This window comes from Sphaeramia orbicularis, chromosome 6 (assembly GCF_902148855.1).
Source record: "Sphaeramia orbicularis chromosome 6, fSphaOr1.1, whole genome shotgun sequence".
Classification (NCBI taxonomy): domain Eukaryota; kingdom Metazoa; phylum Chordata; class Actinopteri; order Kurtiformes; family Apogonidae; genus Sphaeramia; species Sphaeramia orbicularis.
The window spans coordinates 35,822,657-35,839,844 of NC_043962.1; the positions used below are offsets into that span (position 1 = coordinate 35,822,657).

General features: G+C 44.7%; 1 protein-coding gene across 1 annotated transcript in view; it reads left to right on the top strand.

The window, feature by feature from the left end:
• Positions 1-17,188, top strand: part of LOC115420366 (mucin-2-like) — a 31,885-nt gene that overhangs the window by 11,055 nt on the left and 3,642 nt on the right. The window contains exons 22-34 of the mRNA XM_030135603.1: positions 6-173; positions 634-873; positions 973-1,129; positions 2,179-2,307; positions 2,465-3,218; positions 8,900-8,966; positions 12,805-15,148; positions 15,396-15,505; positions 15,672-15,846; positions 15,950-16,197; positions 16,316-16,499; positions 16,585-16,795; positions 16,914-17,086. Of these exons, the coding sequence (XP_029991463.1) occupies positions 6-173; positions 634-873; positions 973-1,129; positions 2,179-2,307; positions 2,465-3,218; positions 8,900-8,966; positions 12,805-15,148; positions 15,396-15,505; positions 15,672-15,846; positions 15,950-16,197; positions 16,316-16,499; positions 16,585-16,795; positions 16,914-17,086 (4,960 nt within the window). The remainder of the gene's footprint in view (positions 1-5; positions 174-633; positions 874-972; positions 1,130-2,178; positions 2,308-2,464; positions 3,219-8,899; positions 8,967-12,804; positions 15,149-15,395; positions 15,506-15,671; positions 15,847-15,949; positions 16,198-16,315; positions 16,500-16,584; positions 16,796-16,913; positions 17,087-17,188) is intronic.

Consider the following 17,188-nt stretch of genomic DNA (forward strand, 5'->3'; position numbering starts at 1 on the left):
TACAGGCGACAGAAATCTATTTAACAAAGGGTGAAGAGCCCAAGCCGGGCATTTATGTTGGCTATAGAGTACGAAAAGTTGGCCTGTATCTGATCATAGACTCAGACATTGGTCTGGCAGTGATGTGGGATCGCAAAACAACTGTTCGCATCCTCCTGGAACCAGAACACCATGTGAGTCACAGTTTACAGTCACAGTGCCAATGATTGAGGACTTGCTTTAGAAAGGATAGTGATAATCTGTGTTATTTGTATTGTTTTAGATGCATAGTCTAAGCCTTTGAAATATCTGAAATACGCACACATACACTGTTGCCCATAACGTTAGAATAATGTTGTTTTCAGACACCTTCCTCTTTTTATTCCTGTTTATACACATCAATAATCACCTTTGACCAAGTACAAGATTACATACAGAGTCCTAGTTACACTTTCTACCAAACATACATCACATTGTCGCAATCATTTTATGGAAGAGGTAAAAATATTTAATTCCAGTCATATGGGCAACAGTGTATATAAAGTGTTTTGGTAGTAGAGATGAAAAGTATGTAACACCTATCCTTAATCCTTGTACTAAAGAGAGTATTTATACAGAATATTGTCCCCCATTACTCTTTTTTTTCCTGTGCAGGGAGAGGTTTGTGGCCTCTGTGGAAATTATGATGGTGATGGGAAGAATGACTTCACCACCCAGGGTCTGCTGGTGGTGAGTGTTGTGACAGAATTTGGAAACAGCTGGAAGGTGTCCAGCTCTTGTCCAAATGCAGAAGCCACTGCCAATCCCTGTGATGTAGCAACCCATCGACACCCCTGGGCAAAAATGATGTGCAGAATTATAAATAGTAACACTTTTAAAAAATGCCACCATAAGGTACTGGTATATTTGTGTCTTTTTTTGGAATTATTTAAAGTTGGATGATTGAAAATGTTGGAATAACTTAAAAGCAATCCTATTTTGCACACTGAACAGGTACCCCCTGGTGTGTATCATGAAAACTGTGTGAGAGACTCATGTGCCTGTGACTCTGGAGGAGACTGTGAGTGTTTCTGTTCAGCAGTCGCAGCATATGCTCAGGCTTGTAATGAAGCCGGTGTCTGTGTTGCATGGAGAAGTCCAGACATCTGTCGTAAGTAAACCACAGGTTACACTTAGATCAGTGGTTCCCAACCTTTTTTTGGCTCATGATCCCATTTTAACATCACAAATATCTGGTGAACCCAAACATTCAAAATGGAGACTTTCTTTTTTTTTTTTTTTTTTTTTTTGGTAAAATTAATTTGTTTTTGATCATGTAATAGTTTGCTATACTGTGTTGCAAATAAAAATTAATTTTAGACGACATTTAGTCTATATAATGTATATTATTATGGACGGAGGCAGAAAAGCCAGGTGTAGATTACTGCACAAAGTGAGAATTTTATTTTCCTTGGTCAGGATATGTACAGTCAGTCCAGCTTGGATTTACAAGGCTGAAAATTAATACTGAACAAACAAGAACTCAAACTATGAATTATGAAAGAGCTGCAGCATCTGAAACTGACCACAATGAGCATTTGAAAGATAAACAGTACCACAGTGCTTCAGTTTATGTTTCACAGTTTGTCATGTCTTTTTTATATTGGGATTGTCTCTCTCAACTCACCATATATTTTTTTATTAGTAAGTTTTTATTTTTATCAATTACTAGAAATTTCAGGTGACCCCATTTGAATTCCAGGCGACCCCACGTGGGGTCCTGACCCCAAGATTGAAAAACACTGCCTTAAGATTGAGATTTTTCAGTAATTTCAAAGCCAAGTCCTAGTTTTAAGTCTATTTTTAAAGTCACTGTGGAACTGTCAAGATACAGATGAATTATGAATCAGAAAAATGTCCTCTATTTTTTTTTTTTTTTGCATGTATGCCTTTATTAGATAAGAGTAGAGGTGGAGGAGGGCAATGTAGAAACATTTACTGTAGTTAAAAATGTTATTCATATGTGAGTGATACTGAATGAAACTAACTGAAGCTTATGTACAGTATATTACAGAAAATGTATTACTGAAAATGCTTTCAGTGATTTATATGTCTTGTGTGATTATTGTGGGTTAGGGCAGACAAATTTCATCTTTTCAGCAAATGAATGATTTTTGTGTCACTCACTTTAAAGACAAACCTTGTATCTTTGCTCCACAGCTGTCTTTTGTGATTACTACAACAGCCCAGGAAACTGCACGTGGCACTACAGCCCTTGCCATACACCGTGCTACAAGACGTGCTTGAATCCGGAGGGAATTTGCAGCAACCCCATACCCAACCTGGAAGGTAAGAAACCATCATGTGTAATCTTGTCCCTAATAAGTGTGAGTTTTAAATGTGAAAATAAGCTCTTCCTTCCCATGGCTTTCTTTGCAAGGCAACAATGTAAATAACACAGCTCATGTTTGCAATGTATAATTTATTATGCTGTATGGACTTTCAGGCTGTTACCCACAGTGTCCTGAAGATAAGCCCATATTTGATGAGGACAAACAGGAGTGTGTGGAGGAATGCCCCATCACTACTACACCTACTACACCTACCAGTACTACAGAGCCAACAACAACCACCCAGTCAACACCCACACCTACTCAACCCACTACCACAACTCCAGAGCCAACAACTCCAACTCCAGAGCCAACAACTCCAACTCCAGAGCCAACAACAACCACCCAGTCAACACCTACACCTACTGAGCCTACTACCACAACCCCAGAGGTAACTTCAACCACATCATTTACAACTCTTGCCAGTACAACCTGTGAACCAACTTGTGAATGGACTGGCTGGTATGATGTACATAACCCTTTAACTGATGGAAATGACTGGGAAACATATGAGAACATCACAAACAGTGGAGGACAAATATGTGAAGATCCCATGGAAATTGATTGCAGAGGAACACGTTTCCCTACTAAGAAATTTGATCAGTATATCAGTGAGACAAACCAAGTTGCTACCTGTAATGTGAGTTATGGTTTAATTTGTAAAAAAAGTAAACAGCCTTATCAAAGGAAGTGTCACAACTACAAGATAAAAGTATGTTGTCCGGTGCCGTGCGGAACTACTGCAAGTCCAACCACAACCACACAATCAACAACCATACCTACTGAACCTACTACTACAACACCAGAGCCAACAACAACCACAACTGAACTTACTACCACAACTCCAGAACCAACAACTACAACTCCAGAGCCAACCACAACCACTCAATCAACTCCCACACCAACTGCACCTACTACAACTCCAGAGCCAACAACTACAACTCCAGAGCCAACAACAACTCCAACAACTGAACTTACTACTACGACTCCAGAGCCAACAACTACAACTCCAGAGCCAACAACAACCCCAACTACTCAACGTACTACCACGACTCCAGAGGCAACAACTACAACTCCAGAGCCAACCACGACCACTCAATCAACTCCCACACCAACTGCACCTACTACAACTCCAGAGCAAACAACTACAACTCCAGAGCCAACAACAACCACAACAACTGAACATACTACCACAACTCCAGAGCCAACAACTACAATTCCACAGCCATCAACTACAACTCCAGAGCCAACCACGACCACTCAATCAACTCCCACACCAACTGCACCTACTACAACTCCAGAGCCAACAACTACAACTCCAGAGCAAACAACAACCCCAATAACTGAACGTACTACCACGACTCCAGAGCCACCAACTACAACTCCAGAGCCATCAACTACAACTCCAGAGCCAACCACGACCACTCAATCAACTCCCACACCAACTGCACCTACTACAACTCCAGAGCCAACAACTACAACTCAAGAGCCAACAACAACTCCAACAACTGAACTTACTACTACAACTCCAGAGCCAACAACTACAACTCCAGAGCCAACAACAACCACCCAGTCAACACCTACACCTACTGAGCCTACTACCACAACCCCAGAGGTAACTTCAACCACATCATTTACAACTCTTGCCAGTACAACCTGTGAACCAACTTGTGAATGGACTGGCTGGTATGATGTACATAACCCTTTAACTGATGGAAATGACTGGGAAACATATGAGAAAATCACAAACAGTGGAGGACAAATATGTGAAGATCCCATGGAAATTGATTGCAGAGGAACACGTTTCCCTACTAAGAAATTTGATCAGTATATCAGTGAGACAAACCAAGTTGCTACCTGTAATGTGAGTTATGGTTTAATTTGTAAAAAAAGTAAACAGCCTTATCAAAGGAAGTGTCACAACTACAAGATAAAAGTATGTTGTCCGGTGCCGTGCGGAACTACTGCAAGTCCAACCACAACCACACAATCAACAACCATACCTACTGAACCTACTACTACAACACCAGAGCCAACAACAACCACAACTGAACTTACTACCACAACTCCAGAACCAACAACTACAACTCCAGAGCCAACCACAACCACTCAATCAACTCCCACACCAACTGCACCTACTACAACTCCAGAGCCAACAACTACAACTCCAGAGCCAACAACAACTCCAACAACTGAACTTACTACTACGACTCCAGAGCCACCAACTACAACTCCAGAGCCAACAACAACCCCAACTACTCAACGTACTACCACGACTCCAGAGGCAACAACTACAACTCCAGAGCCAACCACGACCACTCAATCAACTCCCACACCAACTGCACCTACTACAACTCCAGAGCAAACAACTACAACTCCAGAGCAAACAACAACCACAACAACTGAACATACTACCACAACTCCAGAGCCAACAACTACAATTCCACAGCCATCAACTACAACTCCAGAGCCAACCACGACCACTCAATCAACTCCCACACCAACTGCACCTACTACAACTCCAGAGCCAACAACTACAACTCCAGAGCAAACAACAACCCCAATAACTGAACGTACTACCACGACTCCAGAGCCACCAACTACAACTCCAGAGCCATCAACTACAACTCCAGAGCCAACCACGACCACTCAATCAACTCCCACACCAACTGCACCTACTACAACTCCAGAGCCAACAACTACAACTCAAGAGCCAACAACAACTCCAACAACTGAACTTACTACTACGACTCCAGAGCCAACAACTACAACTCCAGAGCCAACAACAACCACCCAGTCAACACCTACACCTACTGAGCCTACTACCACAACCCCAGAGGTAACTTCAACCACATCATTTACAACTCTTGCCAGTACAACCTGTGAACCAACTTGTGAATGGACTGGCTGGTATGACGTACATAACCCTTTATCTGATGGAAATGACTGGGAAACATATGAGAACATCACAAACACTGGAGGACAAATATGTGAAGATCCCATGGAAATTGATTGCAGAGGAACACGTTTCCCTACTAAGAAATTTGATCAGTATATCAGTGAGACAAACCAAGTTGCTACCTGTAATGTGAGTTATGGTTTAATTTGTAAAAAAAGTAAACAGCCTTATCAAAGGAAGTGTCACAACTACAAGATAAAAGTATGTTGTCCGGTGCCGTGTGGAACTACTGCAAGTCCAACCACAACCACACAATCAACAACCATACCTACTGAACCTACTACTACAACACCAGAGCAAACAACAACCACAACTGAACTTACTACCACAACTCCAGAACCAACAACTACAACTCCAGAGCCATCAACTACAACTCCAGAGCCGACCACAACCACTCAATCAACTCCCACACCAACTGCACCTACTACAACTCCAGAGCCAACAACTATAACTCCAGAGCCAACAACAACTCCAACAACTGAACTTACTACTACGACTCCAGAGCCAACAAGTACAACTCCAGAGCCAACAACAACCCCAACTACTCAACGTACTACCACGACTCCAGAGCAAACAACTACAACTCCAGAGCCAACCACGACCACTCAATCAACTCCCACACCAACTGCACCTACTACAACTCCAGAGCCAACAACTACAACTCCAGAGCCAACAACAACCCCAACAACTGAACGTACTACCACGACTCCAGAGCCACCAACTACAACTCCAGAGCCATCAACTACAACTCCAGAGCCAACCACGACCACTCAATCAACTCCCACACCAACTGCACCTACTACAACTCCAGAGCCAACAACTACAACTCCAGAGCCAACCACGACCACTCAATCAACTCCCACACCAACTGCACCTACTACAACTCCAGAGCCAACAACTACAACTCAAGAGCCAACAACAACTCCAACAACTGAACTTACTACTACGACTCCAGAGCCAACAACTACAACTCCAGAGCCAACAACAACCACCCAGTCAACACCTACACCTACTGAGCCTACTACCACAACCCCAGAGGTAACTTCAACCACATCATTTACAACTCTTGCCAGTACAACCTGTGAACCAACTTGTGAATGGACTGGCTGGTATGATGTACATAACCCTTTAACTGATGGAAATGACTGGGAAACATATGAGAAAATCACAAACAGTGGAGGACAAATATGTGAAGATCCCATGGAAATTGATTGCAGAGGAACACGTTTCCCTACTAAGAAATTTGATCAGTATATCAGTGAGACAAACCAAGTTGCTACCTGTAATGTGAGTTATGGTTTAATTTGTAAAAAAAGTAAACAGCCTTATCAAAGGAAGTGTCACAACTACAAGATAAAAGTATGTTGTCCGGTGCCGTGCGGAACTACTGCAAGTCCAACCACAACCACACAATCAACAACCATACCTACTGAACCTACTACTACAACACCAGAGCCAACAACAACCACAACTGAACTTACTACCACAACTCCAGAACCAACAACTACAACTCCAGAGCCAACCACAACCACTCAATCAACTCCCACACCAACTGCACCTACTACAACTCCAGAGCCAACAACTACAACTCCAGAGCCAACAACAACTCCAACAACTGAACTTACTACTACGACTCCAGAGCCACCAACTACAACTCCAGAGCCAACAACAACCCCAACTACTCAACGTACTACCACGACTCCAGAGGCAACAACTACAACTCCAGAGCCAACCACGACCACTCAATCAACTCCCACACCAACTGCACCTACTACAACTCCAGAGCAAACAACTACAACTCCAGAGCAAACAACAACCACAACAACTGAACATACTACCACAACTCCAGAGCCAACAACTACAATTCCACAGCCATCAACTACAACTCCAGAGCCAACCACGACCACTCAATCAACTCCCACACCAACTGCACCTACTACAACTCCAGAGCCAACAACTACAACTCCAGAGCAAACAACAACCCCAATAACTGAACGTACTACCACGACTCCAGAGCCACCAACTACAACTCCAGAGCCATCAACTACAACTCCAGAGCCAACCACGACCACTCAATCAACTCCCACACCAACTGCACCTACTACAACTCCAGAGCCAACAACTACAACTCAAGAGCCAACAACAACTCCAACAACTGAACTTACTACTACGACTCCAGAGCCAACAACTACAACTCCAGAGCCAACAACAACCACCCAGTCAACACCTACACCTACTGAGCCTACTACCACAACCCCAGAGGTAACTTCAACCACATCATTTACAACTCTTGCCAGTACAACCTGTGAACCAACTTGTGAATGGACTGGCTGGTATGACGTACATAACCCTTTATCTGATGGAAATGACTGGGAAACATATGAGAACATCACAAACACTGGAGGACAAATATGTGAAGATCCCATGGAAATTGATTGCAGAGGAACACGTTTCCCTACTAAGAAATTTGATCAGTATATCAGTGAGACAAACCAAGTTGCTACCTGTAATGTGAGTTATGGTTTAATTTGTAAAAAAAGTAAACAGCCTTATCAAAGGAAGTGTCACAACTACAAGATAAAAGTATGTTGTCCGGTGCCGTGTGGAACTACTGCAAGTCCAACCACAACCACACAATCAACAACCATACCTACTGAACCTACTACTACAACACCAGAGCAAACAACAACCACAACTGAACTTACTACCACAACTCCAGAACCAACAACTACAACTCCAGAGCCATCAACTACAACTCCAGAGCCGACCACAACCACTCAATCAACTCCCACACCAACTGCACCTACTACAACTCCAGAGCCAACAACTATAACTCCAGAGCCAACAACAACTCCAACAACTGAACTTACTACTACGACTCCAGAGCCAACAAGTACAACTCCAGAGCCAACAACAACCCCAACTACTCAACGTACTACCACGACTCCAGAGCAAACAACTACAACTCCAGAGCCAACCACGACCACTCAATCAACTCCCACACCAACTGCACCTACTACAACTCCAGAGCCAACAACTACAACTCCAGAGCCAACAACAACCCCAACAACTGAACGTACTACCACGACTCCAGAGCCACCAACTACAACTCCAGAGCCATCAACTACAACTCCAGAGCCAACCACGACCACTCAATCAACTCCCACACCAACTGCACCTACTACAACTCCAGAGCCAACAACTACAACTCCAGAGCCAACCACGACCACTCAATCAACTCCCACACCAACTGGACCTACTACAACTCCAGAGCAAACAACTACAACTCCAGAGCCAACCACGACCACTCAATCAACTCCCACACCAACTACACCTACTACAACTCCAGAGCCATCAACTACAACTCCAGAGCCAACCACGACCACTCAATCAACTCCCACACCAACTGCACCTACTACAACTCCAGAGCCAACAACTACAACTCCAGAGCCAACAACAACCCCAACAACTGAACGTACTACCACGACTCCAGAGCCACCAACTACAACTCCAGAGCCATCAACTACAACTCCAGAGCCAACCATGACCACTCAATCAACTCCCACACCAATTGCACCTACTACGACTCCAGAGCCAACAACTACAACTCCAGAGCCAACAACAACCCCAACTACTCAACGTACTACCACGACTCCACAGCAAACAACTACAACTCCAGAGCCAACCACGACCACTCAACCAACTCCCACACCAACTGCACCTACTACAACTCCAGAGCAAACAACTACAACTCCAGAGCCAACAACAACCCCAACTACTCAACGTACTACCACGACTCCAGAGCCAAAAACTACAATTCCAGAGCCATCAACTACAACTCCAGAGCCAACCACGACCACTCAATCAACTCCCACACCAACTGCACCTACTACAACTCCAGAGCCAACAACTACAACTCCAGAGCAAACAACAACCCCAACAACTGAACGTACTACCACGACTCCAGAGCCACCAACTACAACTCCAGAGCCATCAACTACAACTCCAGAGCCAACCACGACCACTCAATCAACTCATACACCAACTGCACCTACTACAACTCCAGAGCCAACAACTACAACTCAAGAGCCAACAACAACTCCAACAACTGAACTTACTACTACGACTCCAGAGCCAACAACTACAACTCCAGAGCCAACAACTCCAACTCCAGAGCCAACAACAACCACCCAGTCAACACCTACACCTACTGAGCCTACTACCACAACCCCAGAGGTAACTTCAACCACATCATTTACAACTCTTGCCAGTACAACCTGTGAACCAACTTGTGAATGGACTGGCTGGTATGATGTACATAACCCTTTAACTGATGGAAATGACTGGGAAACATATGAGAACATCACAAACAGTGGAGGACAAATATGTGAAGATCCCATGGAAATTGATTGCAGAGGAACACGTTTCCCTACTAAGAAATTTGATCAGTATATCAGTGAGACAAACCAAGTTGCTACCTGTAATGTGAGTTATGGTTTAATTTGTAAAAAAAGTAAACAGCCTTATCAAAGGAAGTGTCACAACTACAAGATAAAAGTATGTTGTCCGGTGCCGTGCGGAACTACTGCAAGTCCAACCACAACCACACAATCAACAACCATACCTACTGAACCTACTACTACAACACCAGAGCCAACAACAACCACAACTGAACTTACTACCACAACTCCAGAACCAACAACTACAACTCCAGAGCCATCAACTACAACTCCAGAGCCAACCACAACCACTCAATCAACTCCCACACCAACTGCACCTACTACAACTCCAGAGCCAACAACTACAACTCCAGAGCCAACAACAACTCCAACAACTGAACTTACTACTACGACTCCAGAGCCAACAACTACAACTCCAGAGCCAACAACAACCCCAACTACTCAACGTACTACCACGACTCCAGAGGCAACAACTACAACTCCAGAGCCAACCACGACCACTCAATCAACTCCCACACCAACTGCACCTACTACAACTCCAGAGCCAACAACTACAACTCCAGAGCCAACAACTACAACAACTGAACGTACTACCACGACTCCAGAGCTAACAACTACAACTCCAGAGCCAACAATAACCCCAACTACTCAACGTACTACCACGACTCCAGAGGCAACAACTACAACTCCAGAGCCAACCACGACCACTCAATCAACTCCCACACCAACTGCACCTACTACAACTCAAGAGCCACCAACTACAACTCCAGAGCCAACAACTACAACTCCAGAGCCAACAACAACTCCAACAACTGAACGTACTACCACGACTCCAGAGCCACCAACTACAACTCAAGAGGCATCAACTACAACTCCAGAGCCAACCACGACTACTCAATCAACTCCCACACCAACTACACCTACGACAACTCCAGAGCCAACAACTACAACTCCAGAGCAAACAACAACCCCAACAACTGAACGTACTACCACGACTCCAGAGCCACCAACTACAACTCCAGAGCCATCAACTACAACTCCAGAGCCAACCACGACCACTCAATCAACTCCCACACCAACTGCACCTACTACAACTCCAGAGCCAACAACTACAACTCCAGAGCCAACCACGACCACTCAATCAACTCCCACACCAACTGGACCTACTACAACTCCAGAGCAAACAACTACAACTCCAGAGCCAACAACAACCCCAACAACTGAACGTACTACCACGACTCCAGAGCCAACAACTACAATTCCACAGCCATCAACTACAACTCCAGAGCAAACCACGACCACTCAATCAACTCCCACACCAACTGCACCTACTACAACTCCAGAGCCAACAACTACAACTCCAAAGCAAACAACAACCCCAACAACTGAACGTACTACCACGACTCCAGAGCCACCAACTTCAACTCCAGAGCCATCAACTACAACTCCAGAGCAAACCACGACCACTCAATCAACTCCCACACCAACTGCACCTACTACAACTCCAGAGCCAACAACTACAACTCCAGAGCCAACAACAACCCCAACAACTGAACGTACTACCACGACTCCAGAGCCACCAACTACAACTCCAGAGCCATCAACTACAACTCCAGAGCCAACCACGACCACTCAATCAACTCCCACACCAACTGCACCTACTACAACTCCAGAGCCAACAACTACAACTCCAGAGCCAACCACGACCACTCAATCAACTCCCACACCAACTGGACCTACTACAACTCCAGAGCAAACAACTACAACTCCAGAGCCAACCACGACCACTCAATCAACTCCCACACCAACTGCACCTACTACAACTCCAGAGCCATCAACTACAACTCCAGAGCCAACCACGACCACTCAATCAACTCCCACACCAACTGCACCTACTACGACTCCAGAGCCAACAACTACAACTCCAGAGCCAACCACGACCACTCAATCAACTCCCACACCAACTGCACCTACTACAACTCCAGAGCAAACAACTAAAACTCCAGAGCCAGCAACAACCCCAACAACTGAACGTACTACCACGACTCCAGAGCCAACAACTACAATTCCACAGCCATCAACTACAACTCCAGAGCCAACCACGACCACTCAATCAACTCCCACACCAACTGCACCTACTACAACTCCAGAGCCAACAACTACAACTCCAAAGCAAACAACAACCCCAACAACTGAACATACTACCACGACTCCAGAGCCACCAACTACAACTCCAGAGCCATCAACTACAACTCCAGAGCCAACCACGACCACTCAATCAACTCCCACACCAACTGCACCTACTACAACTCCAGAGCCAACAACTACAACTCCAGAGCCAACCACGACCACTCAATCAACTCCCACACCAACTGGACCTACTACAACTCCAGAGCAAACAACTACAACTCCAGAGCCAACCACGACCACTCAATCAACTCCCACACCAACTGCACCTACTACAACTCCAGAGCCATCAACTACAACTCCAGAGCCAACCACGACCACTCAATCAACTCCCACACCAACTGCACCTACTACGACTCCAGAGCCAACAACTACAACTCCAGAGCCAACCATGACCACTCAATCAACTCCCACACCAACTGCACCTACTACAACTCCAGAGCAAACAACTAAAACTCCAGAGCCAGCAACAACCCCAACAACTGAACGTACTACCACGACTCCAGAGCCAACAACTACAATTCCACAGCCATCAACTACAACTCCAGAGCCAACCACGACCACTCAATCAACTCCCACACCAACTGCACCTACTACAACTCCAGAGCCAACAACTACAACTCCAAAGCAAACAACAACCCCAACAACTGAACATACTACCACGACTCCAGAGCCACCAACTACAACTCCAGAGCCATCAACTACAACTCCAGAGCCAACCACGACCACTCAATCAACTCCCACACCAACTGCACCTACTACAACTCCAGAGCCAACAACTACAACTCCAGAGCCAACAACAACCCCAACAACTGAACGTACTACCACGACTCCAGAGCCACCAACTACAACTCCAGAGCCATCAACTACAACTCCAGAGCCAACCACGACCACTCAATCAACTCCCACACCAACTGCACCTACTACAACTCCAGAGCCAACAACTACAACTCCAGAGCCAACAACAACCCCAACTACTCAACGTACTACCACGACTCCACAGCAAACAACTACAACTCCAGAGCCAACCACGACCACTCAACCAACTCCCACACCAACTGCACCTACTACAACTCCAGAGCAAACAACTACAACTCCAGAGCCAACAACAACCCCAACTACTCAACGTACTACCACGACTCCAGAGCCAACAACTACAATTCCAGAGCCATCAACTACAACTCCAGAGCCAACCACGACCACTCAATCAACTCCCACACCAACTGCACCTACTACAACTCCAGAGCCAACAACTACAACTCAAGAGCAAACAACAACCCCAACAACTGAACGTACTACCACGACTCCAGAGCCACCAACTACAACTCCAGAGCCATCAACTACAACTCCAGAGCCAACCACGACCACTCAATCAACTCCCACACCAACTGCACCTACTACAACTCCAGAGCCAACAACTACAACTCAAGAGCCAACAACAACTCCAACAACTGAACTTACTACTACGACTCCAGAGCCAACAACTACAACTCCAGAGCCAACAACAACCCCAACTACTCAACGTACTACCACGACTCCAGAGGAAACAACTACAACTCCAGAGCCAACCACGACCACTCAATCAACTCCCACACCAACTGCACCTACTACAACTCCAGAGCCAACAACTCCAACAACTGAACGTACTACCACGACTCCAGAGCCAACAACTACAACTCCAGAGCCAACAATAACCCCAACTACTCAACGTACTACCACGACTCCAGAGGCAACAACTACAACTCCAGAGCCAACCACGACCACTCAATCAACTCCCACACCAACTGCACCTACTACAACTCAAGAGCCACCAACTACAACTCCAGAGCCAACAACTACAACTCCAGAGCCAACAACAACTCCAACAACTGAACGTACTACCATGACTCCAGAGCCACCAACTACAACTCAAGAGCCATCAACTACAACTCCAGAGCCAACCACGACCACTCAATCAACTCCCACACCAACTGCACCTACGACAACTCCAGAGCCAACAACTACAACTCCAGAGCCAACAACAACCCCAACAACTGAACGTACTACCACGACTCCAGAGCCACCAACTACAACTCAAGAGCCATCAACTACAACTCCAGAGCCAACCACGACCACTCAATCAACTCCCACACCAACTGCACCTACTACAACTCCAGAGCCAACAACTACAACTCCAGAGCCATCAACTACAACTCCAGAGCCAACCACGACCACTCAATCAACTCCCACACCAACTGCACCTACTACAACTCCAGAGCCAACAACTACAACTCCAGAGCCAACAACAACCCCAACAACTGAGCGTACTACCACGACTCCAGAGCCACCAACTACAACTCCAGAGCCAACCACGACCACTCAATCAACTCCCACACCAACTGCGCCTACTACAACTCCAGAGCCAACAACTACAAGTCCAGAGCCAACCACGACCACTCAAGCAACTGCCACACCAACTGCCCCTACTACAACTCCAGAGCCAACAACTACAACTCCAGAGCCAACAACAACCCCAACAACTGAACGTACTACCACGACTCCAGAGCCACCAACTACAACTCCAGAGCCATCAACTAAAACTCCAGAGCCAACCACGACCACTCAATCAACTCCCACACCAACTGCACCTACTACAACTCCAGAGCCTACAACTACAACTCCAGAGCCAACAAAAACTCCAACAACTGAGCGCACTACCACGACTCCAGGGCCACCAACTACAACTCCAGAGCCAACAACTACAACTCCAGAGCCAACCACAACCACTCAATCAACTCCCACACCAACTGCACCTACTACAACTCCAGAGCCAACAACTACAACTCCAGAGCCAACAACACCCCCAACAACTGAACGTACTACCACGACTCCAGAGCCACCAACTACAACCCCAGAGCCATCAACTACAACTCCAGAGCCACCAACTACAACTCCAGAGCCGACCACGACCACTCAATCAACTCCCACACCAACTACACCTACTACAACTCCAGAGCCTACAACTACAACTCCAGAGCCAACCACAACCACTCAATCAACACCCACACCAACTGAACCCACTACTACAACAAGGCCAACTTCCACATTCTCCACAACACTTCTGACTCCTGAAACTGGGCCTCCTTGGACAACAACAGCTCCATCAACTAGTCATCAATGTGTCTGTGAAATTGATGGCAAAGCATATAAAAAAGGTAAGAAGAAATGAAGACTTTTTTTTTCAGACAATATATAGTTTGAATGCTTAATGCTGATCTATTCTGTAAGTAAAGTAAATTGATCATTTTCAACAAGTACAAAAGCAATTTTGCTGTAATATGTGTATCTTTAATTCATTTTCATTGATAGCACTTTTCTACTTGTTTGTAGTTGCATCCATTATGATAAAAAAGACTGCCACTGCCTAATCTGTTTCTCATTTTTATTTTTTTTTACGTATAGGGGAAGTAATACATAAGGAGCATGTTGGATCAGCTTTATGCTTCATAATGACATGTGAGGATAACTGTGTGATAAGCAACAAGACTGAATTATGCTGCCCTGTCGATGCAGTAAGATTTTTTTTTTGCTTTTCCTATAACAAAACATGTGCTGTTTTATGTCACTATTTATATTATATTATATTTTTTAACAGCACGTGTCACCACTGTTATCATGACGTTTAACTTGACATCAAAATACCACAGATTTTTAATGACTTTTTTCCTTTCACAATAGCAATATGAGACTTTCCATTTGTGCAACTGCACCATGGCCAGATGCACCGATAACAACACAATTGAAATCTTTCCTTATGAATGTCCACCCATTGAGCCTATCACTTGTGCAAATGGAAGGCCATCAGTTCTTGCATATGATGGATACGGATGCTGCCAACATCGTGTTTGTGACTGTGAGTTAATGTTTGATAAAAAGAACATATAACAAAAAGTATTTATTGACTTTAATTCTCAATTTTTTATTACATATTTGAAAGGTTCTTGCTTCCCTTTCAGGTGTATGTGAAGGCTGGGGAGATCCCCATTACGTTACATTTGACGGATTATATTACAGTTATCAAGGAAGGTGCACTTATGTTTTGATGGAAGAGACTATTCGAAAACATGACTTGAAGATTTATATTGACAATGTCTATTGTGACCCAACTGAAGCTGTGTCCTGTCCACGATCTATCATTGTTTCATATCAGTCACAAGCTATAACACTCAAAAATCACAATCTTCTTGATGGAGCAGAGTTGGAGGTAAAACTTTCTCTTTGCTGTTATTGCAAAAGGAATATCAGTGTTGGTTCTTGAATATTTTTCATTGCATACTGTATTTTTCTTTTGTTATGTTGTCAAATTTATTTCTTCACTATAGGCTTTCATAGATGAACAAAGTCTGGACCTTCCTTATTGGAAACATGGTATGAAGGTTGTGACTACTGGGCTTAACTTAATTTTGGAGATTCCTCGCCTAGAGGTGGTCGTTAAATTTGGTATATCTGGCTTTATTGTAACCCTTCCATATAAAAACTTTGGCAGCAACACACAGGGTCATTGTGGTGAGGATAAATCTTTTTCCTCTTTTAGTAATATTTTAAATCATTAGGTTGAGGTCAAATTGAAATACTGTCACTTGGTTGTCAGGAACCTGCAATAACAATCAGGCTGATGACTGCAAGTTACCTGGAGGCCAAGTGGTGGGAAGTTGTGCTGAGATGGCTGACTTCTGGGTGGTAGAAGACATTCATCAACCCATGTGCAAGACACCATCTGTGGTTCCCACCTCTAAACCTGAACCTCCACCAACTCAATCCCCATGCAGGAATGATTCCCTATGTGACATGCTTCACCACAGGTAAACAATACTGAAGAGCATTCTTCAGTATAACTTACATATGAACCAGTTACAGCACAGAAGCTGTGTATTTTGAGAGATTATGAACTTTGATTTGATTACTGTTGTGTCTCCTCAGCCCCTTTACAGCTTGCCATCCCTTTGTCTCACCAAACAATTTCTACCAAGGCTGTGTGTTTGATAGCTGCCATCTTACTAATCAAGCTGTGGAGTGTACAAGTTTGCAAACTTACGCTGCTGCATGTGCTCAGGCAGGGATTTGTCTGCACTGGAGGAACACCAGTCTGTGTGGTAGGAGGCCCCTCGTTATTTTACTGTAAATGTTTGGGATTAGCAGAATAAGGATGGGTCATTCATTCTTTTTTATTGCTTTTATGCATTTAGTTTATGCAT